The sequence below is a fragment of the Temnothorax curvispinosus genome, unplaced genomic scaffold, assembly GCF_003070985.1.
Source record: "Temnothorax curvispinosus isolate PA1 unplaced genomic scaffold, ASM307098v1 QBEX01014078.1, whole genome shotgun sequence".
Taxonomy (NCBI): domain Eukaryota; kingdom Metazoa; phylum Arthropoda; class Insecta; order Hymenoptera; family Formicidae; genus Temnothorax; species Temnothorax curvispinosus.
In genome coordinates, this window is record NW_020223858.1 from 341,278 (window position 1) to 368,759 (window position 27,482).

A 27,482-nucleotide genomic window follows, 5' to 3' on the forward strand; every position below is an offset into this window, starting at 1 on the left:
GAAGAAAGATCTGCTTTTAAATCGAAACAGATAAGCTCAATTTTATTACTAACTTTATTTTTATTACTAACGAGTAGAATTATCTAATTTTGTTCTAATAGTTTCTTAGATCCTATGAAACCGCACGTCGTATCGCTGAACGTGAAAACGACAGAATCTTCGCGATTTAATGAAGAAAGAAGATGGAAGATCTGCTCTTAAATCGAAACAGATATAAAGTTCAATTTTTTCATTAACTTAACGAGTGGAATTACCTAATTCTGTTGTAATAGTTTCTTAGATATATCCTATGAAATCGCACATCATATCGCTGAGCGTAAGACGATGAAGACGTGAGATAATCTTCGCGATTTGGTGAGAAAGAGAGAGTGAGAGAGATGTGCTTTTAAATCGAAACGGATAAAATCCGATTTTCCTAACTTGAGGAATAGAATTACTCGGTTAATTCTGTTTCTAATTTTTAGATCCTAAAGATAAGAGTGAGAATTTATAATCTATAAGAAAATCGACGCATTAATTGTTTATTCATTTCATTTGTTTGAGATAGCTTAAATATGTTATACATAGATTGTAACTAAAATTTCATTGTTCTATGATTTTATTTGCAAAAATATGAGTTTATTATGCATAAATAGACTTATTAGCATAGATATAAATTAAAATTGCATCTTTTATTCGTGGCGCGATCTATGGTACCTTTCACTCACTCTCTGACTTCTTATGATTGTTAACATCCAGTCGGCGTCAGATATGACAAACACAATCATGATTATTGTCAGTATCGTTTATACTCAATTTCTAAAGAGAAAGGAGACTCGTAGAGTTTATTGACGATATGAGACATACTCGATTTCATTCGTTTTCTCTATAACTACCTTTTATTCGAAATATAAAACTCCGCTGGAGATTTTAGTCTCAATTCTGCTTTATCGGTAGAAATCAGGTAGAAATCGGCAAGAAATCCTACAAGAAATCAGCTAGAGGACTCAAACTGACGTTTCGGTTGCGTCTCTCGTGGTGCGTGAAGCTAAGATGATAATGCTAAAGATCGAACATAATTAACGCGTGAATTTCTCTTAAATCAAGATTATCCCCAAAAATATTTGACGTACGAAAATAGGACAGATCTGTTTTGCATTCTTTTAAGAAATGATTTTAATAACTGCCATAAAAATGCGCTAATATTTCTAGTTGCAAATGACCACACAGCGTAGCGAAGACGCTGTAAAAATTTTGCAAAAGACACCATAAATTCGATCGTAAAATTCGATTCATAAAATTTGGATTTCTTATTGCTCTTGAAGCTGAAGCACCATACAGGAAATTTTTAGCGAAGATTTTTTATGCAGACTCACGAACTCTTGAATCAATTCGTAGATTTTTCTAAAGAAACACTCGGTTGATGTACAATTTCGTCAACAATTCCTGAATCGTAAGCAATTAAAAACCTTGAAATTGTCATAAATTAAACGTCAAGGATACAAGAATAGATAGAATTCTCGGTTTATTCTCTCTGCTAATTTTAAATAAATTCTATTTCGGCAAAAATTTGACGATCAAAATATAGCAAGACAACTTAATGTTGGGACATTAAACGTTGCGAAAAATTATGGTGTCTATTTAAGTTTAAAGGTAAAGTCCCTCGAGTATTCGACACAAAATATTGCGTTGTTTAGCAAATATATATTCTTACTGCCAGCTGAGATACAATCGGAATTTTTATTCAAATTTAAATATAAAATAAAGCATAAAATAAAATGTATAACATGCTTTTTGTAATTGGACGAACTTAGCGTTTCTTTACGAGCAACGATGGATGCACTAACATGAGAGGTAATTACATCCCGGGATGCATCATCGAGAAAGAGAAAGAGAAAGAGAAAGAGAAAGAGAAAAAGAAAGAGAAAGAGAAAGAGAAAGAGAAAGAAAAAGAGAGAGAGAGAGAGAGAGAGAGAGAGAGAGAGAGAGAGAGAGAGAGAGAGAGAGAGAGAGAGAGAAGCAGGCATTGACCTCCATTACCGAATTCGTGTCTCCCGGTCATTTCGCCCGCGCGTAATGTGCGACTCGGTTTCATCAAAGACTTTCGTTTTCACGTGTATCTACTTATACCTCGGGAGAAAGGATCCAGATGCTACTGTCCGAAAGGATATTTACGTGCCGACACGAGTCCTTCGACTTATGACCTCTTTTTCTCTCCGAGAGATCAACAACGCGCTACAATCGTAGATAAGTATTAAAGATTTGTAGTTTTCGAAAAGGAAGAGACTCAATTGATGAAGCAAACCTGATAACGTACATTTTTTTCTGTAACTGGAAATAATCCTTTGATGTATGTATATAATATTTTATCGTAAGCAATTAAAAACCTTGAAATTCTCATAAATTAAACTTCAAGGATACAAGAATAGATAGAACGGTTTATTCTCTCTGCTAAAATAAAAAAAATTTATTCAATATATTTAAATTATATCAAACTAGGTTACAAAGCGTTTTTTTTTGTAAAACAAAAATATCTTATTTTTCAAACAAAATGCGTGAATATGAGAATTTTTATTTAAGTACAAAAAAAGTATAAAATAAAATATACACGATAAAAAAGAAAATTAAATCTTTTTTTTCGTCATATACATTATTGAAATAAAGTGAAATTTCTTCTTGTGGAGTGACAACATCTTTTAAACACCTTTTTATTATTCTTTAAAAATAATTTAGAAGTTAAAATACTACATACAATCTTCATTTATCCGAGAAAATAGTTAAGAAGCAGGAGCGCAATCAACCTGTCACACGGTCATGATAAATGATAAATGAAGTTGCGTATTCGGCTTACGTTGCGCCCGTCAAGGATCCACGGATTTGTTACACGTTGGCTGAATTTACGAACGTTGCACGAAGTAACGAAAATTCACACAAGGAGTTTACCGGGTCAATGGAATGCGGGCGAAAACTGACATCGTATTAGGTGGTGCCGCGCGCTTCTCTGCTAAGAGAAAAATTTATGATCGACTTAGCGAAGGGAAATTTTATCTTTCTCCCGGCCCCTACGCAAAGGGATAATCCTTTGTGGCAGAGGCGTGTTTGCCTCACAAGATTTACCTTGTCATCTTCAATATTTTACAGAGTGATGTTCACGCGATGAAGTTAGCCTTCAAACGCGCACGAGTGTCGGATCTTGAACTTCGTTGTGGATTTTCTAAACTGGCAATTTATCTCGCCTTTTTAAAATAATCTTTTAATTAGTTTTCGAAAATAGGCTATTTAGCTTGTCTACAAACACGCAGCTATTTTGACTAAACTGATCTCGGGTTTTGACAGCCTTAGGTAAGCGCATGCCACACGTGCTTACTTTGTGATCCCCGAAGGCAGACTCGGTAAGGATACAAATGAATTTGCTTTCGCAAACATAAAGTAAATATTAAGAATTTTTATCAACCATATATTTAATATCAAGTATTATAACAAATAAAAAATCTCTCACGTAATCGTTCATCTAAATCTAAATATTCTAAATAGAGGGACAGTTCGAAAATTGGACGAGAAAGAATTCTGGAATGTGGTATCTCCGCGCGATATTTCCAAACGTGTTACATTCGACTTTCGCATAAAATTCGACAGACGCTTCGATAAACACGAGTGTCACGAATATCATTCAGGAGGCATTATACTGCCAATTTTGCGGTCATCTTGCCTCGCGTCCCACTATCAATTTCGTCGAAAATGTCGCAACGTACGTATATGTCAACGTGCTAGCCAGAAATCTATCAATAAGAGGGAGATACTCGTATTTAGCAAGGTTTCGGCAATACTATATAAAAGGCGTCTCCTGAATTTCGGTTTTACAACTGGACACACAGTCGCCATCGGCATCATGAACGCTTTGGTAAGTCTTAACAAGATTAAAATAAAAAATCACCAACTCACGCTGCTGAGCATTTTTTTACATCTTTTATCGTACGATTTTTTATTAAAAAGATATTACAAATGGTGTTCGATAGTCAAACAAATCCGTTCTAAATTAGCTGCTATTAAGAAATTATAAATGCCAGTTATAATAACGCGGACGTATATAATAAGACTTGAATTCATATATATTTTGGTTAGAAAATATTACATAATCCATGTAACAAAATTCCATACTTTTGAGAGACATTTTCCTTCTGAGTTAATCATAAACAAATTTCTTCCAGACCGTCGCACTTTTCTGCGTGCTCGCAGTGGCTACATTCGCCGCACCCCCGAATTTTTCGCAAAACACTCCCATTCCCATCGTGGCTTCGCACCTGGACGGACCGAATCCGGACGGTTCATACAGCTACGGCTATCAGACCGGAAATGGCATCCAGGTGCAGGAGCAGGGCCAGCTCGCTCAGATCTCCAAAGACGAGGACGCTATTCGCGTTCAGGGATCCTTCAGCTATTCCGATAACGTTGGCAACCCCGTCGCCCTGAGCTACACTGCCGATGAAAACGGTTTTCATCCTAATGGTGAGCATTTACCGGTCGCGCCACCGGTGCCCGACGCCATCCTGAGAGCCTTGGAGTACATCGCTCAACATCCCGAGGAGGACAACCTGTAGAAACGTTATAGTAACGTACACACATTGTTCAGACTGAAATCTCAGCGATCCTGCGATTCTATGATCGTGCAAACAGCTCGCGTACGAAATTACATCTCCTACCGTTGACATAAAAATATACAACATAGGACGTGAAGTATAAAATATTTATTTTGGCGAAGAGTTTGAAACCTGAAACGAAGAAGGAACAAATTGCCAATTCAGGATGATGTTATAGTCTCATCTGTCTCATACTCACAAATAATACTGAATTAAATACTTAATTCAATATAATTACAGGAAGTTGAAACTGTTAAATCTATAATGTTGGAAATTAAACGTGTTGAAATTACGATTTTTGGACTTTATATTTCTCGCTCCATTTCTAGCGCATTCAAATAATTTAGCAAATTTCCTTCGGCGAGAGCGTTGTCCCGGAGCCGAATTAGCGCAGTCAATTAGCACTTGCTGCATTAATTAAGGAATCACGTAGCGCGCATACTGTGTATACAAAGCCACCGTAACAGCAACGTTTATATTAAACGTTTATATTAAACGCTGCCTCTATCGACAAAATAAACGTGCTTGAACGTTGACTCACGCTTTCTTTCCTCGACTGAAATTTATCTGACTGCCGAGCGTTAAACATATCACGACTATTCCGCTCATTAACGTATCAGATCGCTCGTGATTTGAATACGTCGGTGATCGCAAATTAGCTAGCTGGTCGGGGCTAGCTAGTTCGCAATTATACGAATAAACACTAAGCAACATTTAATGATGAGCCGAGTAGATGACGCAATAATGATCGAATGTGACGAAATAGTGAGAAACGTATTGGCGATCGAATATAATTCGCGAAATTTCGTAAATCTCCAGGTGTATAATTATATAATCACATATTTCTATATCTTTATAATATATACATATCCCTTATGCCTTTTCAGAGGAATTGATTGAATTCCCGCGAAGAGAATCGCGACAAAAAAAATCTCGTGTCAAAATTTACGCGCCGCATTCTCGTAGAATCGCCACGTGAGTTGCAATACTTTGTCCAGGAATATCCCCGAAGGTGGATTTTCGCAATTCCGGCTGAGAAATAGCGCTGGGCGAGCAATCTCCCGGGGACGCGAGCGGAGTGGCGCGCGCTAATCCAAAACGAGCGACACGATCCTCGCGTAGCACGTATCCTCGCGGATACACAAAAGCGCGCGATTTAAATAAGATAAATGCTCGCGTCTTACGGCGGGACGTGCCGCGGGTATAAAAACGAGAATTACGACATCGCATTAGCCGAGCGTCCGACGTTCAGGATGCTCCGGCTGTTCCTGGACGATGCGCGCGACGCGACGCGACGCGTCCGGCGCGGCGCCGAAAAAGAAGAAACGCCTATGTGGATTAAAACGAACGCTAATACATGTGTCGGACAAAACTGCGTATCGGCCCGTCGATCGGATCCTTCACGCGCGAATCCTTCTACGCATGTATGCATTAATAGAGATGTAAAATACGACGACGTGTGCCAACCAAACGAGCGTCGCTCGATTACGAGCTGTGCTCGGGAGGAGGCGATCCTTGAAATTAATTTATTCCTAAGGTATTTTCCATATTCAACGTGTATATATACCTGTGGTCGGAACGATTAAATCACTGGTTCGTCGCTGATGCGCTTCCAAGGAATACCGTGGATAATGGGACGAAATTGCGCGGCGCGGCGGGGAAACGCTCTCGCGCGTCTACTCTGTCTCTCGTACGTTAAATTGAAAATATTTTCCGCGGCAAGACGAGCCTCTTCAATCTCGGAGTGTGGCATCTTTCCTCCCGTAAATCACTCTATCTCGAGAGCGTGTTTCAAGAAATCTACGCTGAACGGAAAAAGATGATATTTCCTCCAATCAGTTTCCTCTACTTCCGATTTTTTTTTTACGACAAATTTGCATTAATTTATCATTCTGTTCGTTAATTATTGATTTCTAAATTAATCGAGGACGCCTAGGATTGTAGCTTAAACATTATGTTTTATATAAAAATAGAACTGAAAATTACGGCGCAATTAATATTTATCAGTCGGCTAGAGCATCATTATAATAAATTATTCGTCGTTTTGAATCTCGTTAAATTCCTATTAATTCTTGCCTCATATCCCTTGCCTTGTGTATACCGTCCAATCGAAGTTCCCTACATCTCTACAAGCCTCGTACCTCGGTAGTATCCGCCACCGGAATCTGCATACGAGTCTCGCAATCAGCGGATGCAACGATTGGATGCACCTCGAAATATCTAATCGCCGGGCTCGATCATCGTAGATCTCGCGCGTGTTCCGCCGTCATGTAGATCACGGCCCGGCTCTGAATTACTGCGATTGACAGTTCTAGATACGCTCTGGCACGACCGACGCGTCGGAAAGTGTGACTGTTTTAAAAATGCATCGCGATTAACTGTTGTGTGAGTGGTCCCCGACACGAGGTAATTGCTTCACGGAAGCAAATAAGATATTTCGCTATGAATAAAATAGTCAGTCTAAAATAATAAAATCCGGAAAAATGAAATCTTAAACGTTTCTTGCAAATTTTGATTTTTGATACTAGGTATTCATGTTTCATTCTTATTTTAAGACCGTCTTAAGTAATGTCTTAAGATGCTAATACTCTAAGATTGACTTAACATTTTAAGATTGTGCTTAAGACGGTCTGAAATATAAGATCTGAATATATGAATACTGGCCTAGACTTAATCTTTTTTCCTTTTATATAAAACATGATAATAAGCAATGGAACAAGATGACAATCGTCTCTAACAATCGTCGCTCGTGTGGAAATCTCATTATACTCTCAACATCGTATATCGTATTTTTGTAAGGTTCGTCTCTTAGTCGACAGACATCGAGCACCGTCAATTAAATACGCGAAACCGCCTCGCGCGAAATATCTCTACACGGATCTGAGGTCCGTCTCCGCGGGCGGTGGATATAATAGCTGGTTGCACGCTCGAAGGATCTGATCTGATCCCGATCTTTCTCCTTGCACTGTACTCTCCTCTTCTTTCATTGCAACTGGCGCGACCTGGAGATCGAATCGTTGCACGGACGGAACGGTTTCAAAGGTCCCAGCGGTATTTTCGAGTTTATTTTCTACAAATAAATTAAAGCAGCTCCGAGATTCTGAGAACATTGCACAAACGACGTAGAAACCTTTTTCCCAGTAGAATGTTTTTCTTTTCTGTTACGGATGATAAAAAGATTAAGTTTTCTGTAATATTTTGTTATTCATTATTCTTCTCAGCAGTTACATAAGAAATTATTTTATAATCTCCGAAAAATTAGTTTATTGTATTCAGTTAGTTATACTTCTTTATGTCTGTTTAACTTAATAAACGCCCGAGAGAGCGTTTCGATATTCGTTAAAGACTTCGCTGAGTTAGGCGGCGTAGTTATGTAACTGTAACTAGACCAACAAACCAGGTCGTCCGATTACTCATCGGTTCCTCTCAGGTATGCACGTCATTTCGTTGCATCGCGCCTTCGCAGAGGAGAAAGTCTTCCTCGTCACGATGTCGGCCCGCGCGAACTCTTTAGATACTAGTTATAGATTTTTCGACGATCCGATTGATTCCCGTATCAGCCTGTGCAATCGCGTAGTCACGTTCGCGCGCTTAAGAACCGATAAATAATCTCAACGGAATAATAAGATGCCGTGCGACTCTTCACAGCTAATCACCGAGTCGCGAAAACGCTTAAGACAATTATCTTTAGTATTCTCGATTTTACGATCCGACGTATAGTCTCTGCAATTTATATGTTACAATATACAGGTAAAAGGTTTTTCTTCAAATAACTTCTTTTAATTTACAGCTGTAATTGGGAGAAGTTCGGCGCGGTTAACCCTTCAACCGATCGCGGTGGCATTTTGACGTGGTTTTATGCCGCTGATAAATTTTCCGTTCCGCGGTCTTTTATGCGTTTCGCTGAAAGCGGTATACAGACGCGACGATGTATGTCTTAATGCGTCTCGTAAAGAACTACGAGCGTTAGAGTTTTTTCAGCCGGAGCTTTGCCTCGGCGCGATTAGGCGAGACGATTCTCGACGCGCGCCTCTTGCAACATAATGTCATAGATCATAGATCATAGATTGTACGACTCCGTGGATCATGAATTATCCAGTCATGAAAATCAACAAGAAACTGCAAATTTTTGTTTAAAAAAGAATTTCCAATCGCGAAAGAATGATGATCATGCCAGAGCCCGAGTATACGCAACGTATTCGCATTCGCCGATCTCAACTTTAATGGCAGAGCCTGAATTCGGGGTCGATTGATAACAATTGCGTCAGCACGCATACTCCGCGAGTATATTCCGCAAAAAAGCAATCCCCTCGATAATGAGCGTGCGAACTTAAGCCGAACAAAATGTAAGACAGCGACGGGAGTACAAGCCACTGTAAGACGTGCGTGTGTATATGTGTGGAGAGCGACCTTGACATATAAGTATCCACCACGAACGCTCTAAGAGAGCGCCTGATGGCCGCAGGCGAGAAGACGTAACGCGCGCGCCGAATTGAATTTTACTTTCATTCCGCGTGAAACGCGCTGCTTCTCCTGGAGACGGCGCGAAAATTACTTTGACAATTCGTACGTGAGAGGCGGGACGGCGCGCGACCGACTTTTAAGGCGGCCGATTAACGCGGGAGTGTAGCTTATACCTACTCTTCCCCCACGTTCTCTTGCGCGGTATTAAAAATTCCCCGATCGGCTCGATATCCGCGAAACAGCGTTGTTCTTCTTCGGCAACATACTCGATTCAAATCCTATCCCGGACATGCTTGTGCACCGGTGAAGAAATCCTATACGGATATTCCGAGGAGCGACGAAGAACATTCTGTTGTCGAGAAACGCGAACGTTTTCCTAGGTTTCTCGGTAAGGAAGGTTAAAAGCGTTGTGCAAATCGCAGTTGCAATTTCGATGTAATAGAATAATTGGCGCGTATATTACCATTAACAAGCTAGCAATTATTTGAGGCATCGTCGCTGGCGCGGTTCAATATGTTATGGATGAATAATCGGAATAGCACTTTTTAACTGCAGCTTAAAAATGCAGCTGTTAAACGAACGCAGCCATTAGTTTGCACGCGAGAAAAAAAATAAAACGGCCAAGATCTTCGAGTATCGGTTCATCTTGGATTGAGGTAGAAATACCATGTTGTAGGAAAATTCATTAATCATTCATGACGATGTAGTAACTACGAGTATATTTATGGCGTAGTCAATATAAACGTGTATTTCACGTTTAGGTTTATCAGTCACATGGCGATATTTTACAAATCTAGACTTAATTCAGTAAATCGGAAAACGGTACGAAAAAGATATATGGATTGCAATAAAAACTATAAATAACAATGATACGTAAACGTTAATAACTGACCTATTTTATTTCGCAAGTGTGTCTGTATATCAAACGAATAAATATTGTCAATAATTTCGACGTATTTAAAATAAAAATTCAAGAATATAAAAATACTTTAAATGCCGTTGATGGTCAATTCATCGATTTCGTTTCCAAAGGCTAATTAAACTCCAAGTTAATTAAACTGCAAGAAAGACTCGTCAATGAAGTAAAATAATAAGATCGACGTCATAACGATACGATATCTGTATTTCTTTCGTCGTTATTCTAAATAATAAAATGTTCTTCTATAATATCAAAAATCAAGAGGAAAAAAAATTAATTATTAATTAAACTTCTGAAGATTTCTATTAAATATCAAAAGATGATAAATGATATCGTAATGGATGGTTCTTTTATGTTAAATATTTATTAAACATAAAAAATAAGAAAATTATTATAAATTTATATAAGACCGTATTGTCACTACAAGACATAATTCTCTGTTTATGATGAGTCAACAAGCATCTTTGAACCTTTCAAGGAGTCGATGCAATCGATTAAAAGAGCAATTGAGAAAGCGATCTGGCAAATCTCCCGATACTATACATATATGCAACGAACGTTTGTTTAGCATCTAAAATATCACTGACTTACAGGATCCCATATTGCGATATATGTATTACATAGAGAACGAGTAGAGAAACAAACGAGGCTGTGCAGCCTGCAGTCTGAGTCAACGGACCCAGATAACAGTCGGTGGACGAAGGGTGAAGGATCCGCTCGAACGTGAGGTGATGCGCGGCGATGCATCCCGCACGAGAGACTCGGCACGAGTCGAAATATCATCTGGTGGAGACGTGCGTTGCTAAGCCGCGGCCTTATACGTACGATGCTGGGATGGTTGTCGCAATATAGAGGCACGTCTTCACGCCGGCTGTTCCTTAAGGCCGCGCGTCGAAAAGGAAAGGTTGCACGCGGATGCGCCTACCAGCTCTCCTCCGTCCGCATCTCTCGAGGAATGCGCCGGCTTGAATGGGAGCTACGAAAGATGACTGCGAGAAAGGGAGAAAGACAGAAATTGGCAGAATGGAGAGCGAGGGGAGGGCGAGCGAGCGCGCGGTATGCGACCGTATGGAGTCGAACGACTGCAGCGTGAATGGACAAGGCAAACGTACATGCAACGAGAAGTGTCGCGCGTAACCGATCGGTTTCGAATAGATAAAACGGAACCTCTCCCTGTCGTCCACCCTCGTATCGCACACATTTACTTACTGCGAATAAACGCAGCTATCCAACCCTTGCTCAGCCGCGATCGATGTTGACCACGCAATATTGTCACGTTATAAATAATCTTTAAAATAATGTCTAGATATTACAATTATTTATATATAGTTATTAAGAATATTTATATATTATAATAAATTATTATTTAGAATAATATTTAGATTTTAAATAATATCGAAATTGTTAAATTCAAAACAAAGGAATTAATATCTAAATTGTTAATATCGTTAAAATTGTAACCGGGATTTCCAGAACAGCCTTCAAACTTTTCTCTTTGGGCCATGCGAGGGACATTCGCTTAGCAGCAATATACGAATTATCCGCCTACGTCGATGCAGAAGGAACCAAGTGCCTGGCGCTGAAGTGCTTGCGTTTATCGCTGACATTTCGACTAATGATCAATAACTTCGTGCGCCGTTGTTCATTTCGTGAGCCCGTCGAGCCGTCGGGCTCGTTCGTGCGAGAAACGCGACGCCGGAAATCGACAGGGCGAATGCCCGATTAATAAAGCGAAGTCACAAATCTGCGGTCGCGAAGCAAATTAAACGTAAAATAATCTTTGTGACTTTTCAATATGTCATTGCACGTTATTTCTTTAAAATATTTTATTTTGCGATAAATATAAAAAAAGGAAACGTTTGAAACTAGCATTGCAGATTCACACAGCTGTGGAACTTTGTGAAACTTGTATTCTTGTATAGATCGCTTTGTAAATCCCGATTACGCGAACGCAGGTTGCGTGCGATGAGGATTTGCTTCTCGATTGGCTGGGAAAAGAAAAACGGCTAATGCCGATTTAATTATATTGTTCAAAAAGATCGTGAAAAACGCGAGTGTTATTCTCACGGATTGCGTGCCACGTACACACATATGCGCACGCGCGCGCAGTATAGGCGCGTAAAACAGCCGATAGTGACGCAATTATATTTGATCATTCTATACGTTCCTGTGTGTCTGTGTTCTCATCGGGAGACAAGATAATGCTCGGACGATTGGCGATTGCATCAGTGACCATCGACGTATGCTAAAGCTAAAGTATATTATACGCTTATGCGCGTGCACATATAACCTTTCGGATGTACACACATAAAGCCGAGATTTTGATATTTCAGGCATCATTTAGCGAAACCCTTGCGCAAGTTTAGCATACGGAGTGTATTATTGCGTGCTGGATGATTGACACGAGTGCGAAAGCATATAACGTTACTTAACATTTTCAGGTTACTTAAATAAAAGAATTGTAATACACCAATAGAGAATTTAGAAAATTTTTATGGAAAGTGTGTCTCTGCACTTGAAAACAAAGTTTTCATAAAGTTATCATAACTGAGCATTTATTTAAGTTAATTACTTATTTTATTTCTTATATATTTTACAAAACAAAATATTTTAAATTTTCATAAAAAATTTTTTTCATAAAAAGTCTACAGAAGTTATGCCGTAATGATATTACAGTAAAATATTTAGAAATCATAAAAAGATCTTAATTAAAGAAATCGAACGTTGTTCTCTTTTAGTTCATAAATAACGCCGTAAAGTAGCTGCCAATCAATTATAATTAAATACATCAGTTTAAAAAATTACATTTGGTTATGATGCAAATTACGCTTGGCTAAAGTGTACTTCGTAAAATATTGAAAAAAATGTTCAACGCTTAATTTGGTACATCCTCAGGCGATTTTTCGGTCGGAGACTGTCGACCGAAAACGAGGAGAAAAGAGTTGTTGTACGCGGTAACGAGACGACACGTGCGACTCGGACTTCTCTTAATCACCAATTAAAATATTGGGCAAGAGTACAATCATCGTCGTTATAGCAATCATTTTGATTGTGTAGTTTTTGTTATCAATACGCGATTACGTTTGCCGCCAAGCATAAATTATCTGGTGTTTATGCTGTGTTAAGTAATCAATAAAAATGTAAATAAATTCAGAGAAATATAAATAATTCTTTCTAGTCATTATTTTTTATTAAAAGTTTCTTTCTTCCTTCTATTATCTCTTTTTGCAGTCGAAATGAGATGACTTATTAGGATGTCCGACTTATTAATTCTCTTAATAGAAAATTTTGGAGAACTTTAATAATTTAAAGTTCCAAGTAAAAATATATAGATTTCTCGTAATTGATTTGTCCGTGTGCATGGAAAACCTCGAGTGACAATCAAACCTGTATTTGTGCCTCATTAATTAAGTCTCGAATTCAGATCTCGCGGAGGATCGATCTTGATGATCGTGATCGATTACGGCACGGCCGAGATGTGTAAAAATCAAGGGCACGATTATTACACGTCGATATTACCTGAAGTAATATCGCGAAACGCTGTTACACAGTCCGCAAACTTTCTCGTCATCGCGATACCTAGTCGATATGCGACGGGGAGGACACGGCGATCGTATATACTGTAAATACCGATGAGATAGAAAGCAGGGTAGAAAGAGAAGTGGGCGGCAGCGGGTACGCCCGTATCGGGACGGTGTCCGATCTGTCAAGTGAATAAAAAATGAGGGAGGTATCGCGGTGCATCGCCCGCAATGTTGGTCAGCGAAAGACGATGCGTCGCCCGGAGCTGCACAGTTGCAGCAGGTTTTATCGATTGTGACCCTTAAGCTCTCTCTTCACCCCCTTTTCCCCCTTGAGTTATCTCGTTGTACGTGTGTGCAATGAGTAACGAGACGTCTTATAAGACTCGCAGGTATGGAAATGCAAAACGGCCAATAAAGATGCGAGTTTAAATAGCAAGTACATTTCGCGGAATATGAAAGTTGATAGCTTATCGTCTAAGTAAATCATCAACGTTGACGTACGATACATTAGGCACACGTGGTTACGGATTTTTACACGTGATCGCTGTTTTTATAATGGATTCGAGTCCGCCGAAAAGAACGCGCGATTAAACGTCTCCGCGCGAAACATCTTCTCGTTTTTTACAAAGTGACCACCGTTTCGAGAGACTTCACGCGCCATGTTAACAAACGATCAGATAAAACCGCGAAAATGTTATTGGGTGACGAGGGAAATTAATGATTCGCGGGAACTTCGGTTACATTAACGATCGCACGGCGCGGCGGCGGCCGATCTCCTCGGGATGAACCCCCTTTGGGAATGCGCTCCTAAATCGCGAGATAAACACGCAGGTCGTTAGTCGCTTTCACGACTGATATTTATTCGCACTTTGTGCCTACCTACGCGACGCAGCCGCGTTACGTAATACGGCTAATTAAAAGCCCAAACGTATCGCGCTAACTTTCCCCTATATTCATCGGACGACCGTTCCGCGACCGGCCGAGATAGCGATCGTTCAGCCAGTTCCCTTTGCGCGTCAATTAACGTTCCATGTCCGAAACCCATGTTCCGCAGGACTCGCAAATTCAATAACATAATGTATATTTTAAACCGCGCGACAGTGATTTAATGAAAGTTGAAAAAATCGACTGGTCTTTTTATATTAAACAAATTTTAGAGAAAACTTTGAAAAAGGTTTTTTAAAACTGTATTTTTATCGATTAAAACAATTGTTACGCGAAGTACTTTATTACCTTTAGTGATGTTTTTCTAGAATTTTGTTGTACATATAACGTTATGTATAATAGAAAGCATAGTAGTTGTTATTTTTTAAAAATTATGTTTTATTAAAATTAAAAAAAAAATACAAATTTGTGTGGTTTTTATTTTAAAATATAAATTAAACCATGAATAAAATACACATTGAACAAAACTCTTGTTTTTTATATAAGATTTTGTAAATGTTATCTCACACCGCAAAATTATCGCGCTGTAAATTGTGTACTTACGCCGAGCCGACGTTTCGTTATAATCCGCGGCACGCTAAAATATTCAATGAGCAACCGCGAGTTGCATTTTAGCATTTATCACGTCGAGCGTCCTCGACATTCAAGAGAGACGCTCGCCTTCCTAGTTCCCTTCCTAGTTCCGATCACCGGATCATTTTAAACCAACTCTCACGGTTTTTCACGCTTTTCCAAGGCGACTCGCGAGCGCAAAATACAAACGCGCTCCCGCGAGAAAATCGTTCGAATATATCGATGACGTGACTTTGTGAATCACGCGGGTACACGGCGCGGCGCGGCGGCGAGCAGCTGGCATTCCTAGAGACACACGAGAATTTATCGTCCTGCTACGTGCCCCTTACATTTCCCGTAAAAGAAGAAAACTAATGCCTATCGAGACATAATTCACTGTTCCCCCGTCGGATCCCGTCTAATGTTACATCGGTATACCTCGCCGGTAATGTCCACGATCAATAATCGCACGCAGGAAAATGTACGACCTCCCTCTCCCCCCCCCCCCGAAGTTTTCCCAAAGAGGAGAGAAGGAGGGACTGTGAGAGACGTCGCTAAATTACTACTAATTAACTTACTAATTAATCTCGACGATATCGTGAGTCTATTCGAAGATCTCGACAATTTACATTTTCATCGCATTCTCAAAAGTCGACTCTATTATACAATATTTAATATCAAGAGAGCCTTATATATATTTTAATTAATATCTCGTGTTGCTTTTGTATCTTAATGCGTTGCTTGCCATGATGATTTGACTTTTCAGTGACATTCTGGTGTGATCATTAATAATAATTGGCGCAATTTTTTTTTAATTTTTTAAAATTTTTGTAAGAAAATAAACGCCATCCAATATAAAATCTAATGTAAAGTCTATAATATAACATTAAAAATGACACAAATAGCTGAGTATTAAAGTTGAAATTCGTTATTTAACACAGTACTCGTGTGTTTTATTTAATTATATTACACAATATTTAATCATTACATATTTGTCATAATGAAAATCCTACTGTGGCGCACACGATAAGATATACAAAAGAACTCGCTCTGGGCGGGCAACGTGTTAATCGCAACTGCATATACTTCGCGAACGCGGCGCGGAATTTCCCAGACAAATATAACCCCTTCTATCTCGTGCGGAGACATTAACATATCTGATCGGCGATATTTACTGACAATCTCAAACATCCCAATGGTATAGCATTGATTATTAATTAGATACGCATGTTAGGTGCATGCATAATCTCGCAGCTTCCGGCACATGCATCGCTTTATATCAGCCGTGGCACCATCGTGCACTGTCGCGCATTAATAATACTTAATTCTCTTACGTAATAATATCGTGAGAGAAAAAAAATTCCAATATTATTACGCGACTCCGCGTATTCAAAACAGAAAAAGACCCCTGTGTTTGCTTTGCAGAACGTACGCTGTCGCGCGTGCGAGGGAACGTTCCCAGAAATCGTGCGTAACCCATTTCGAGCGAGAAAGTTCGGCGTACAGTTGTTTCTCTCGCAATTCCATTACCGCCAAGGACCTGTAGCCGCCCAGGTCCTTTCTTTCATTCTTTTTTTGTTTCACGAAACTTCTCGATTGTATAGTCGCCTCGATTAAACGCTTAACGCGGAGCTCGTTATTCTCACAGTTACGGAAAGTTCAGCCATGACGAGGCTAAATGCGATATAGCGCGGCCGCTTCACATAATTATCCGTCGATAATGAGAGATTGTCAGGCCGTTTCCGATTGATTAGAGAGCGGGGACAATTTGACCACGCGTGTCATGCGTTTGTCAGTCAATTCACAAGGCCGGGGGGGGGGGGGGGGGGGCGCAGGATTCCCCGTTTGATTTCGTCGCGCCAGATCGTGAGTAATTGCAATTAGAAAAAAATCGAGGTAAATAGCCATTTGACCAGCCGATTGTTTAATCACGTGATTTGCTGATTAGAAATGCGAAACGCGCATTAGTGGCGACGATTAACGTTACGCAATACCTGCGTGTGAGTGACGAAACAATAAAACTAGGGAAAAAAAGAGTGGAAAATAATGGAAAAAGAATTGAATTTTATCCGTGTCCGTATATTGCTAGGAAAATGCCGAAGCGATGGGCGGTGCCCGTCTAATAAATCCGATGGAAGATACGAGTTTAAGCTGTTCTCATATGTGTCACACGCATGCATTGTTCAAATGAAGAGTACAGCTTTTTACAAAAATCCACAACATAAATCTGCGCGACAGCGGCACGGCGAAACAGTCTCTCTCGAGCACTCGCTCTCGATCTTTTAATCTGACGGTAACGGCACTCGAATACACGAATGATTGAAAATGCGATAGACGCCCACTACAACACAGGGACGTTATATTTTTATCCACCAAACCTTCCAGATATCTGTTTATCGTATCCAAAAGCGTTACGGCGACTTCCTTGAACTCGCCGTAAGAGAGAAAATAGCGGGAGCGCACGGGCTTGAAAGAGGCAACCGAGAGACGTTACACAACAGCGTTACGCGTATCTCTTTCGCGTCTTCTTTAGACAATAATGCTTAAAAAGTCCGAATAAATTTGATGAACGAGACGATAGAAAGAATGCATGTTGGTACTTAAACGCGCCGGGGAGAATACCTCGGAGCTGACCGCAAGCTCACAGCTTCCGTGCTTCCGGGCGACTGCTCAACGGAAAGGAAAAAGCGGATTCCCCGCGCGGGTCGTCGTTAGAGAAAATTGTGACAATTGAGCAAGCATCCTCCAATGGGGGACCCGATGACATTTAGCGCAGTGTGACATGGTGATCTCAGGGAAGATGGTCTCTCCTCGACGCTGATGTGGAGTGTGTTGTCTCTCACAGCTCGCCGGCGGCGGCGACGCACACTTACACATATACGCGTACAGACACATGTTAGCGACGCCGTGTTAAATCGTGGATCCGTGTAAACCCCCCTGTCTGTCCCCGCATGCGGCCCCTCTGTGTGTCCCCATGTGCATCCTACATACTATCGTAACGCCGGTGGCCGTCGGTGCATCGGGCTGTCGGTGGTGTTGGTGATGCCTCCAGGGGTATATATACGACGAGCGCTGCGGGGCTTGATAAACACTTGCCCATCAGCGATTACTGCCGCAGCATGTACACGTCATTGGTAAGCGTTTAATTAAGAGGAAAGAAATTTCGGGGGGTGAAGGAAGGGAGCAGGGGCGGGGGCTGGGACTGGGGAGCAAGGATATGCCAGAGCGAGTGCCAGAGGGCACTTCCGCCCGCGAGACAATACGCGCCGGTAATCGTAGTTGGGTCGTGTGAATCTGACGTGCATTTCCGGTCCCCGGCGGTGGGATTCCCTGTGCGCGTATCCGGAGTATCCTGTGAGTTACGTTGTTGTAAGTGACACTTCTCGATTATATCCGGTATAGCGTACCCGAGAGCTCCGGGGACTCGGATGTCGGTGGGTAGAAACGCGCGGGGCGAGCCGGGATCGGAGGGTAAGTAGCGTATCCCGGAGGATCGTTGGTGTAAAGATATCGATCGACACCGTCGGGATACACTCAAAATCTGCCATGTTACGCGTGTAACGCGTGCAAAACGTTCTCGTGTACTAAATGCTTAACAATGAACGATACCAGGATGTTTTAACCGGGAGCTGAAACGATCTTTCTTTGGCGAAAGTTTTATCTTGTAAGAGACGGAAAGAGAAATGCGAGATAGCGGTGTCTTGTTTTTTTCAATTACTTTCAAGTATTTTAACACTAAAAGTACCAAAGCAGTCAAAACAATTAGTTTATAATTTTTTACCAAATTTATAACAATACATTTTTCTTAGATTTTCCGTAAATTTATTGCAATATATAAATTATTAAATTGATTAATTTACTTTTCCCTCTCGTTTCCTTTTTCAAAGATATTTAGTATATTTAAATAATAAAAATAGAGATATATGTTTCATCGATAGTGCGTTATCAGCATTTCAACGATATTTAGTAAACCGCCTAAAGCGAAGAATTACTAAACATTATAGTATTTCCCTAAAACATGATAATTGATCATTTCAGTTCTCGATAGCAGTATATTCGGTATAATTTGTTCAGTGCAACAATTTCTAAATAATCTATGTATTAAAGTAAATCGGTTTTACTGAATAATTTCAGAATACTATTTCAATAATCTTATTATAGAAATTAACTTTTTTGCGTCCCGATTAAGAATTATCGACTTATTAGCAGTGTCAGATAATTATTCGAAAAATTGTAGCATTATAAAATAGTAACAAGAATCGTCAGCACTGTGAGGCTTATTTTACACGAGGTGCGGCGTCTGACCTAATAACGCTGATACTACCGCGATTCCGTCGTGATGTCTGACTCAAAACGATATCACTACTGCGACGCGAGGCGCCCGTTTCCACTGATTCGCTGAGCTTTCTCCGTCGCTACACGACCGATCTAACAATTTTGAATATTGATGTTAAAATTAAATTGGATTATAACAAACAAAAAGATCACAATATATAAAAATTCAAAAACTTTAATATTTTGATAAAATAAATATTTCAATATTAATATCTAATATTTCGACGGTGAATAATTATATTGGAATGCGAACTTTGTTTTTAATTATTCCGTGAATCGTCACGTTGTGCAAATCGCGTCTTCGTGAATATCTAAGTGGCGGTAGCTATTAGCGCGCACCGCATAAACACTTGTGCAACGACGTAAGCCTCAAACAGGGAAGCTAACGAGAAGGCTAATATTCATCCGATGTTTATGCACCTGGAAACTTAACCGGTGGCGGTTTACTAAGGTCACTTAATTCTCGGCGCTGCGATCCAGCGTTGTTATCGGATATACCGCGACTTCGATACTCTATCGTTGCGCGCCAGTATTAAATTATATTCACCGCGGGTGTTTACGCGCAATCATCACATTAATTGAGATCCCATCTGATATTTATGACCAATAGATTGATCTACGGTATTAATTGCTGTATCTTTAATTCCCAAGAATGAATATTACTTTTACTTTCATTTCATCGCTCGTATTGAATCTTTTGCCCATTTGTAATCTCAATTTTGATGCAATGATCAATACCGCGTAATTTCGTAACATAATGCCATGTTCAAGCGATCTTAATCAATCACTATTAAAATCTTCTATTCACTGTTTGTGTTTAGCTGTTAAAGTGTGTCCCCTAACCGTAGATGTGAAAGTTACGCTGACTATAAATGTAGTCAACACATGGATGAGACATGGTTTAGGGAAAAAAAGATTAATTAAGATAGTCGTGACAGTATATCTGTCACCGCGGCATGATAAATTAATCGAGCGTTTTTTAACGATTTAATGATGGCTATTAAATAAATACTAATCTCATCAGTCTTCACGATTTTACGAAAGCAATTAATTTTGTTCAAAAGTACTGTAATACCATGCTTACGTCACCAAAATAATTACATTAATTAGACTTTAATATTTAAATACGTAAAAAATACATAAAAAAATATTATTAGGCTACCAAAATCCAGCTTGGACCGCATTTATTCTAAATAAATTTAATATTTGACTTTACTGTTAAATATTCTCTATATTTCTCTATATAAAAAATTTAACAGTAAACGTAACTTTTCAGCTAAAATTTCCACCTAGAATAAATACGTCATTGCGATCAGCTCGATTACGTCTAAATTCTTTTTTCCCGAATTGAATATATATATTATTTATCTCCCGTGCTATTAATGTTGCATACTTTTTTTCGTTCTACCGCCAGGTAGCCTTAATCGCATTGGCAGTCTGCGCCGCGGCAGCGCCCGCCGACGAGCCAATACCGATTATCAGCCAGAGCCAGGAGGGTCCCAATCCAGACGGGTCGTACAAGTGGAATTATGAGACCGGTAACGGTATCAAGGCCGAAGAGGAGGGCCACCTGGAGGATGTCGGCACCGACGACGAGGCGATGAAGGCGGAGGGTGGCTTCAGCTACGCGAGCGACGACGGCCAGGCGATCTCTTTGACGTACGTGGCCGACAAGAACGGCTTCCAGCCGGTGGGCGCTCATCTGCCCACCACGCCGGAAATCCCGCCGCTGATACTGAAGGCCCTCGAGTGGAACGCGGCGCATCCGTCCAAGGATGACGAGAACCAGGTGTAAAACAGCGACCCCCCGGCGCCGCCGTCCAGCATGTGATCTCACGACCTCCACGAGTATAATTATTCCGCCATGAGAATGGAAGACGATTTTAATATAATGAACCCACGGTGACACCCGGACGACGCGAGTGCTGTCGTCGGCCGCGTGTCGTTGTCCTCGCCCTCGTAACGAACACGAATTGCTCTGGTTCAAATTGTTGTAAATATTTATTGTACGCGATATTGTATACACACACACACACACACACACATGCGTATTTTATTATATATTGTATTGTATTAATATATTATATATATTTGAAGAGACGCAAATATATATGTACCATGACTATGTAACTAACTCATCGTTAGACATATATGTCACGGTGCATTAAGAATAAACGTTGCATCCCAGGAGAGACTTTGCTATTCTATTAATAGGCCCGATCCCTTCGGCGAGACACGCGAAAATGCGTGCAAGATTCCGCTGCGAATCCTTCGGGCGTATCAGGAAGGATGCGGGGCAAATTTGCGGTTAATGGTAGCGTGTGTTACTTCTCTGTCTCTCCGCCATCTCTGTTCTCTGCAAATTAAGAATTAATTTACTTCCTTAATACACGCGTAACAAAGTCAATTCTTGATTGGATTAATCCTTGATCGAAGATACTCTTATTCAGTTTGCTCGCGTCGGTTACTTCCGGAATTTGCAGTTCGACGCGCGGTTAAAGGTGGACCTGTGTGAATCCCGTATTCAAGCATCAACAATCACCCATATACAGTACGCGGATATATAGTAGACGTCGGGCCATCGCAATTACGTCGGCCTGATTTACGATAGAAAGTCGCGCGACTATTACTAAGATATTACACCGCTGTAAACACAGCTGCTGCGCGCGTCTTTATTACAGCGGACCTTGCTCGCTATCATTAATCAATCACGTGGAGTGGACAAAAGACGTGGCGCTTTATGTAACGCGCGTCATATGGGGACCGCAAGCGAACTTCAATTACGTTCGCCTGGTGCAATGAGAGTTTAGACATCACGATGGAAAATGTTTACTTAACCGCTCGCGCGTTAACGATTCACGTATTCATGGCACCACCGGGTAACAATCTAATTAAATTTATTTCTCATACAAGCCTGCCATGACATCAAGCTCGAGTAAGATATTTGTTGCATACAGGAATAAATCTCAATTTGTAGACACACACAGCGCTACAATTTACGTCACAGCATAGCAGTCTGAACTATATTTTTTAATATTTCTTTATGACGACATCGCGCTCAGGTGAGTCCCGCGACCTGTGGTAGTCAGGGGTTAATAAAAATATTCCTCTCCCACGCGGTGGGCGGGCGGGCGGATGGCACGGAAGATCGAGGCGAGCTGTCATTCCACGCTAGCACATGACAAATACAAATTAGCTCTGACACATTCTCCGCTCATGACTCTTTTCATCCTATCCCGTGATTTACGCTATTACTGACGATCGAGCACAAAGAGATCTGCCGTCCGAAGAGGAACGACGTACACAGAGCGAGCGAATCTCCAAAGCTGTCACTCCATGTCACTTCTAAGACACGGGAGATAGGAATCAGTGCTAACGCGTTTCTTTTCTCTCCGCTTTCATCTCTCCTCTCTCTTTCTCTAATGATCGAATACGCGATACTCCGCACTTCCCTGATATCGAGAATTAACACGTCACGATGATATCGCAGATAATCTTCGGGCAATGTGTCGTTTTCGCAGGCCAGTCATCTATCCGGGGGACTTTCCAAAAGGTCGTCTAGGGTCGTCCCGATTCGACACATTAACGTTGACAGCTTTGCGAGGGTGGAGAAACCGGAACTGATTATACCTCGCGGCGTTCACTCATTGAACTTTCACCGCAGGCGCCGCGACATTCGTCATGTATTGCCGTTTAGCACGACGTGAGTCGTGTTCTAAATTTGTTGCGGCATCACGTAACAGCAACTTATATAAATCTTCCCAGCGCAAGCTCGCGCGTTGCTGAATCTTTCAAAGTTTATTCCCATAGAGAGAGGGAAAGAGAAAACAAATTGTATACAAGCTTCAAATTCATTTTTCCCAAAAGTGCAGTTTCCTCCGACTAAGAAATCGTTGGTAAACCTTATATATCACTCAAAATTTGATAAAAAGCCATATTTCCTATATCCGCAAAGATACAAATTTTGAATCGAGATAAGAAAATCTCGCAAAAATGGCAAATCTTATATAAATGTTCTGTAAGTTGAAATTATTTGAATTGCTCAAAGAAAATTATTTAATTATTTACTTATTGCACTGTCTCAGCGCAACAGCATTCTTCTTGCAGCACGCGGTTTTATTATCCGCGGTTAGAGAAAGTGTGCCAAAGCGTGTCTCTTCCGGTGTACGCGTCACGTAGTACATTTATATACTTAGCAGAAAACGTATCTGCCGGTACGCTATCGCGGTGCCGCTATAATTTACAAATATTATAACAATTTCGCATTTGTCAAAATATTAATCTGAACGCGCGCATTAGGATGCGCGTATCGGCGATACATCGGCGATGATATCGCCCGGCGACTCATAATGTTTATTAATAGTACCCATAAATTCGATTATCCGGCCTCGATTAATCCCATCTATCGCAGTCTTATTTGCGCTCGCGATTCAACAAATACCGATTATGATCGTGCCGTCGAATCGAAATTGCTGCCGCAATCAAGAAACATGATTCGCGGAATTTATAACCGAATTATGAAGCGGCCGCTTGGTATTAATTATCAAATTAAACGCGGTGGCGCGCGAGCAAAACACATACATATATATGTGTGCACCTCCGTAAACAATTTAACATTATAATTGGCGTACGTGAATATTTCCGCGGAACGAGCAGTTCGTGTTTGTTCACGCGTGCGTTCACTTTGACGTCTATCAGTCATTTTAAATTAAAAACGAGGCAGGATCAAAGTAAAAATAAAGAAGAACTAAATTAAAGAACGGAAAGATTGAAGAAAGGAAATTGATTAGTCTATTTACATTCGCACGTTTGACCTAGATGAGCACCTAGTAGTGCGGGGCACCAATTACTGCATAATTGCTGTAATACAATACGTGAATGATGTATAAACTGTGTACATTATTTATTAATTAAATAATGTCAGGTTAAACAGAGAGATATTTCTTAATATTTTTCGAATTTCTTCTTGATTCAATTATTAATTTAATTTACTTTTACATTTTATAAAAATATTAAATTTTCAAATTATTGGGACGTAAATAAGAACTAAGTAAGTTATTATATACAAAAACGTATATAAGAACTTAACTAAGTTAATGTTAAAACGATTCATAATGCGCATTTTACCATTAGCGTAATTACCCTGTTGCTTGAACTGTCTTGCTACATTATCTCCAGTTTCGAGAAGACAGAGCGTAGTCGACAGTGCGACAGCAAGAGAACTCTCGCTATCATTCGCTTACATAACAATCTCTATCTTCCTCCTTCACCGCAATGACCATTTTTGACCCCGATTTTTCTATTACCGCATAACCGTCTGTCCACATTCAACTTGAGTGAGTTTGCTAGTCTCACATCAAGTAGCCGCTCTCGGAATATTTTTGCGAATTCTTTAACAAAGTAGGTGAAGAAAGCGGCTGTACGTCGCGAAAGGACAAATATTTGTTCGCCCGACAATTGTTTAACTATTAAGAAAAGTGCCTCCGACGTCGAGAGGCAATGATGTATTTAAAAGAAAGATCCTTAAAAATAAATACCCGATTACGGATCTAGAATGTTTTCATAACGTATAATAATTTCTTTTAGGCACATTCGAAGTAAATGGATAAATTTGCATTGGACTTGTAGATTTTTATATTGCTGAATATATGGGAATATATCTGAGGTTTTTTTTTTATTAACTTACAAGATTTCTGCTCTTAAAATCAATAACTCTCTCCATTTCTCTGTATATCTGTTATCTATGATTAATCGGATTAATAGAATTGTTTAAATTAGTTAACTGGAATAATTGCGAATTGAAGTAAACATGACAACACGATATTTTCCAATAATATAATTGACAATTGGCGTTTATTTCTTAATGATCTCATATAATACACATTAAAAACAAGCTGTTATCAATTTTAATGATTTTATAACTGAGTCTATCTCCCTATAATAAAATCTTTCAATATCGCATTTATCCCAAACACAATTCAATATCACAATTATCGTAATTGATTGCACGTTGGATACACTTAAAACAGAATATAACATGAAACGACGTCAACGAGGAATCGGGACGAGGAATTAAATCTTCCTTCGGTATACGAAATTTTTATACGAACTTGTCTTTTTACATTCGATGTCAAGCTAAGCATACGCAGTACATGATCTTTCAACGTGTCTGTAGCAAGAGGTGCATCAGTTACACTTTGTTTCTATCCTCCTGGGAAGGGTGAGCGGCTATCCAGTCGAGGGCACGCTGAATCGCGGGCGGAATTTCCGGCGGGGGCGGCGGGGTCGGCAGATGCGCCCCTTGGAAAACGGCGCCATTCTCATCTGCCAGCCAGCCGAGATTAATTTTCTGCCCGTCGGGCGCGGTCCACGACGCCGAGCCGCGTACCTCCTCAGCCTCCTTGTCCTTCTGGCCAGAATTCTTCTGGACACCCTGCTCCTCGAAAGTAATCCCGTTGGCGCTCTCCCATCTCAGGAAGTAGCTACCGTCCGGGCTGATGTCCTGCTCCTGCCTGACGATGGCTATCGGCTCATTTGCCGCCGATATTACTGCCGCCAGGCTCAGCAGGATAATTAAATGCGGATTCATCCTGGGGTAAGATCGAAGATAGATTAAGGATTCGTCTAACGCTCGACTGCCAGTCGTGGATCTGACGTTGCGCTCGTGTAAATCGGTATTAAAATTTCGATTGTAAAGTTCAACTTATATCACTTTTTAACAAAATTCATGAAACAATAAAAAAAATTTATAAATGCAACATCGGAAATGAAGAAAATTATAAACTTCTGATTTACGCGAAGACTCTTGTTTATCCAGTATTTATTTAACATATTGAATTTTTTTTGTAATAGCTATGTAAAGGTGTAATTTAAAATCGTAAATGAGAAGTGCATTGCAAACAATTTCGAAACTTTCGTTGAAGCTTCTGAAATAATTATTACAAAAAAGCGATGCAACTATAGCGATGCAAGAGCAATTGCAATAGCGCCGTTTGAGATTTGACTGACAGAGACGGACTTCTGCGCGACTCTTACCTCAACTGCTTCGTTTTCCAGATATTGCGTGCACGGTACTACTGACGAGCGTTTATCCACCGCGTCCTCCTTTTATAGATAGCAGTGCCCTGTGCTATCGGCGTATTTCAAATGCCACGATGATACCGGTTCGAACCTTTATTATAGACCGCTGCGCATCGTAAAAGAAAACCCGTAAGCCTTTTATACCCGCTTTTGTATTCCATAAGACGTCATATCGCGAGTTGGAATTGGAAAAGTTCTGCGCTTCTGTCGCTGCGATTTTGTCACCGCCTCGTTATCATTACTTTATTACTCGCTACCATTAATGTTTCAAACGCGACGATTATTTTTTTGGGTTTCAGCAAGAAAAGAGACGTTACACGAGCGAAATCTTACGTGCGATTAAAATGGAAATTTTCAAAATTTTCTTTAAACTTTATAACTTTCAGATTAATTGAAAAAGTTTAACATGTCGCAATTGTTTCGCGCGCGTTTCCATACAAAGATGCATAAATGGAGTTCAAGTACGTTGCAAATGCACGTAGTGTTTTAACCTTTGAAACGTACGTTGTATATCCACTCGTTTTTCCTCGGGATTCCTTTCGCGATCGATGTGCATCGCGCTCGGATGATTTTTTATCGTTAACGCCCGACAGCTGCGACATACGATGGGTCGTTAGCTCGTTTATCCCTATGCGAGTCCTTTTGTTGCAATTTTCGTATACATCCAGCTTTTTTGCGGTCATTTATATTCTTTTTATAACCGCGCCTTTTATTAAGCGTTAATCAAGTGATATACTGCCGCTCCCATTTCTTAACAGTTCATTCGCATTTATTGAAATATGCTTCTCGCACATTATTGTTGTTTTCGGAAATATTAATTTAAAGGCGACTCACATTTCTCTTTCGATTTTTTGCCTTTTTCTAAAAATAAACAAAATCGAGAAACAGATATAGAAATTGAATCTCACTTTTAAAGTTAATATTTATGAGAATGCGACAAGTTTTTCAGACAAATAAAATTTTCAGACAAATTTTATATAAATTTAGAACGGCAAAGAATATATTTGGAAAGCTACTTTAAAATTGCTCATCAATTCTCAATTTGAA

At 40.1% G+C, this 27,482-nt stretch overlaps 3 protein-coding genes across 3 annotated transcripts; 2 read left to right on the top strand and 1 right to left on the bottom strand.

Annotated features, from left to right (window-relative positions):
• Nucleotides 1–2,696: 2,696 nt before the first annotated feature.
• On the top strand, nt 2,697–5,692 carry LOC112464289 (endocuticle structural glycoprotein SgAbd-8-like). Its single transcript, XM_025031197.1, has 3 exons — nt 2,697–3,371; nt 3,514–3,880; nt 4,188–5,692. The coding sequence occupies exons 2-3, from the start codon at nt 3,869–3,871 to the stop codon at nt 4,575–4,577; spliced, it is 402 nt and encodes a 133-aa protein (XP_024886965.1). The 5' UTR covers nt 2,697–3,371; nt 3,514–3,868; the 3' UTR covers nt 4,578–5,692.
• A 12,287-nt stretch (nt 5,693–17,979) lies between these two features.
• LOC112464288 (endocuticle structural glycoprotein SgAbd-4-like) lies at nt 17,980–21,547 on the top strand. The gene is given in 3 exon segments (XM_025031196.1): nt 17,980–18,044; nt 18,046–18,154; nt 20,770–21,547. Coding segments are annotated over 3 exon segments (540 nt in total). The 5' UTR covers nt 17,980–17,994; the 3' UTR covers nt 21,151–21,547.
• A 3,891-nt stretch (nt 21,548–25,438) lies between these two features.
• Nucleotides 25,439–26,492, bottom strand: LOC112464286 (endocuticle structural glycoprotein SgAbd-8-like). Its single transcript, XM_025031191.1, has 2 exons — nt 26,391–26,492; nt 25,439–25,945 (listed from the first exon to the last, which is right to left on the bottom strand). The coding sequence occupies exon 2, from the start codon at nt 25,942–25,944 to the stop codon at nt 25,546–25,548; it is 399 nt and encodes a 132-aa protein (XP_024886959.1). The 5' UTR covers nt 25,945; nt 26,391–26,492; the 3' UTR covers nt 25,439–25,545.
• Nucleotides 26,493–27,482: the final 990 nt, after the last annotated feature.

What these genes read in the sequence shown, in the direction of transcription:
- LOC112464286 (XM_025031191.1), bottom strand. Translation starts at nt 25,944, where the DNA reads ATGAATCCGCATTTAATTATCCTGCTGAGCCTGGCGGCAGTAATATCG.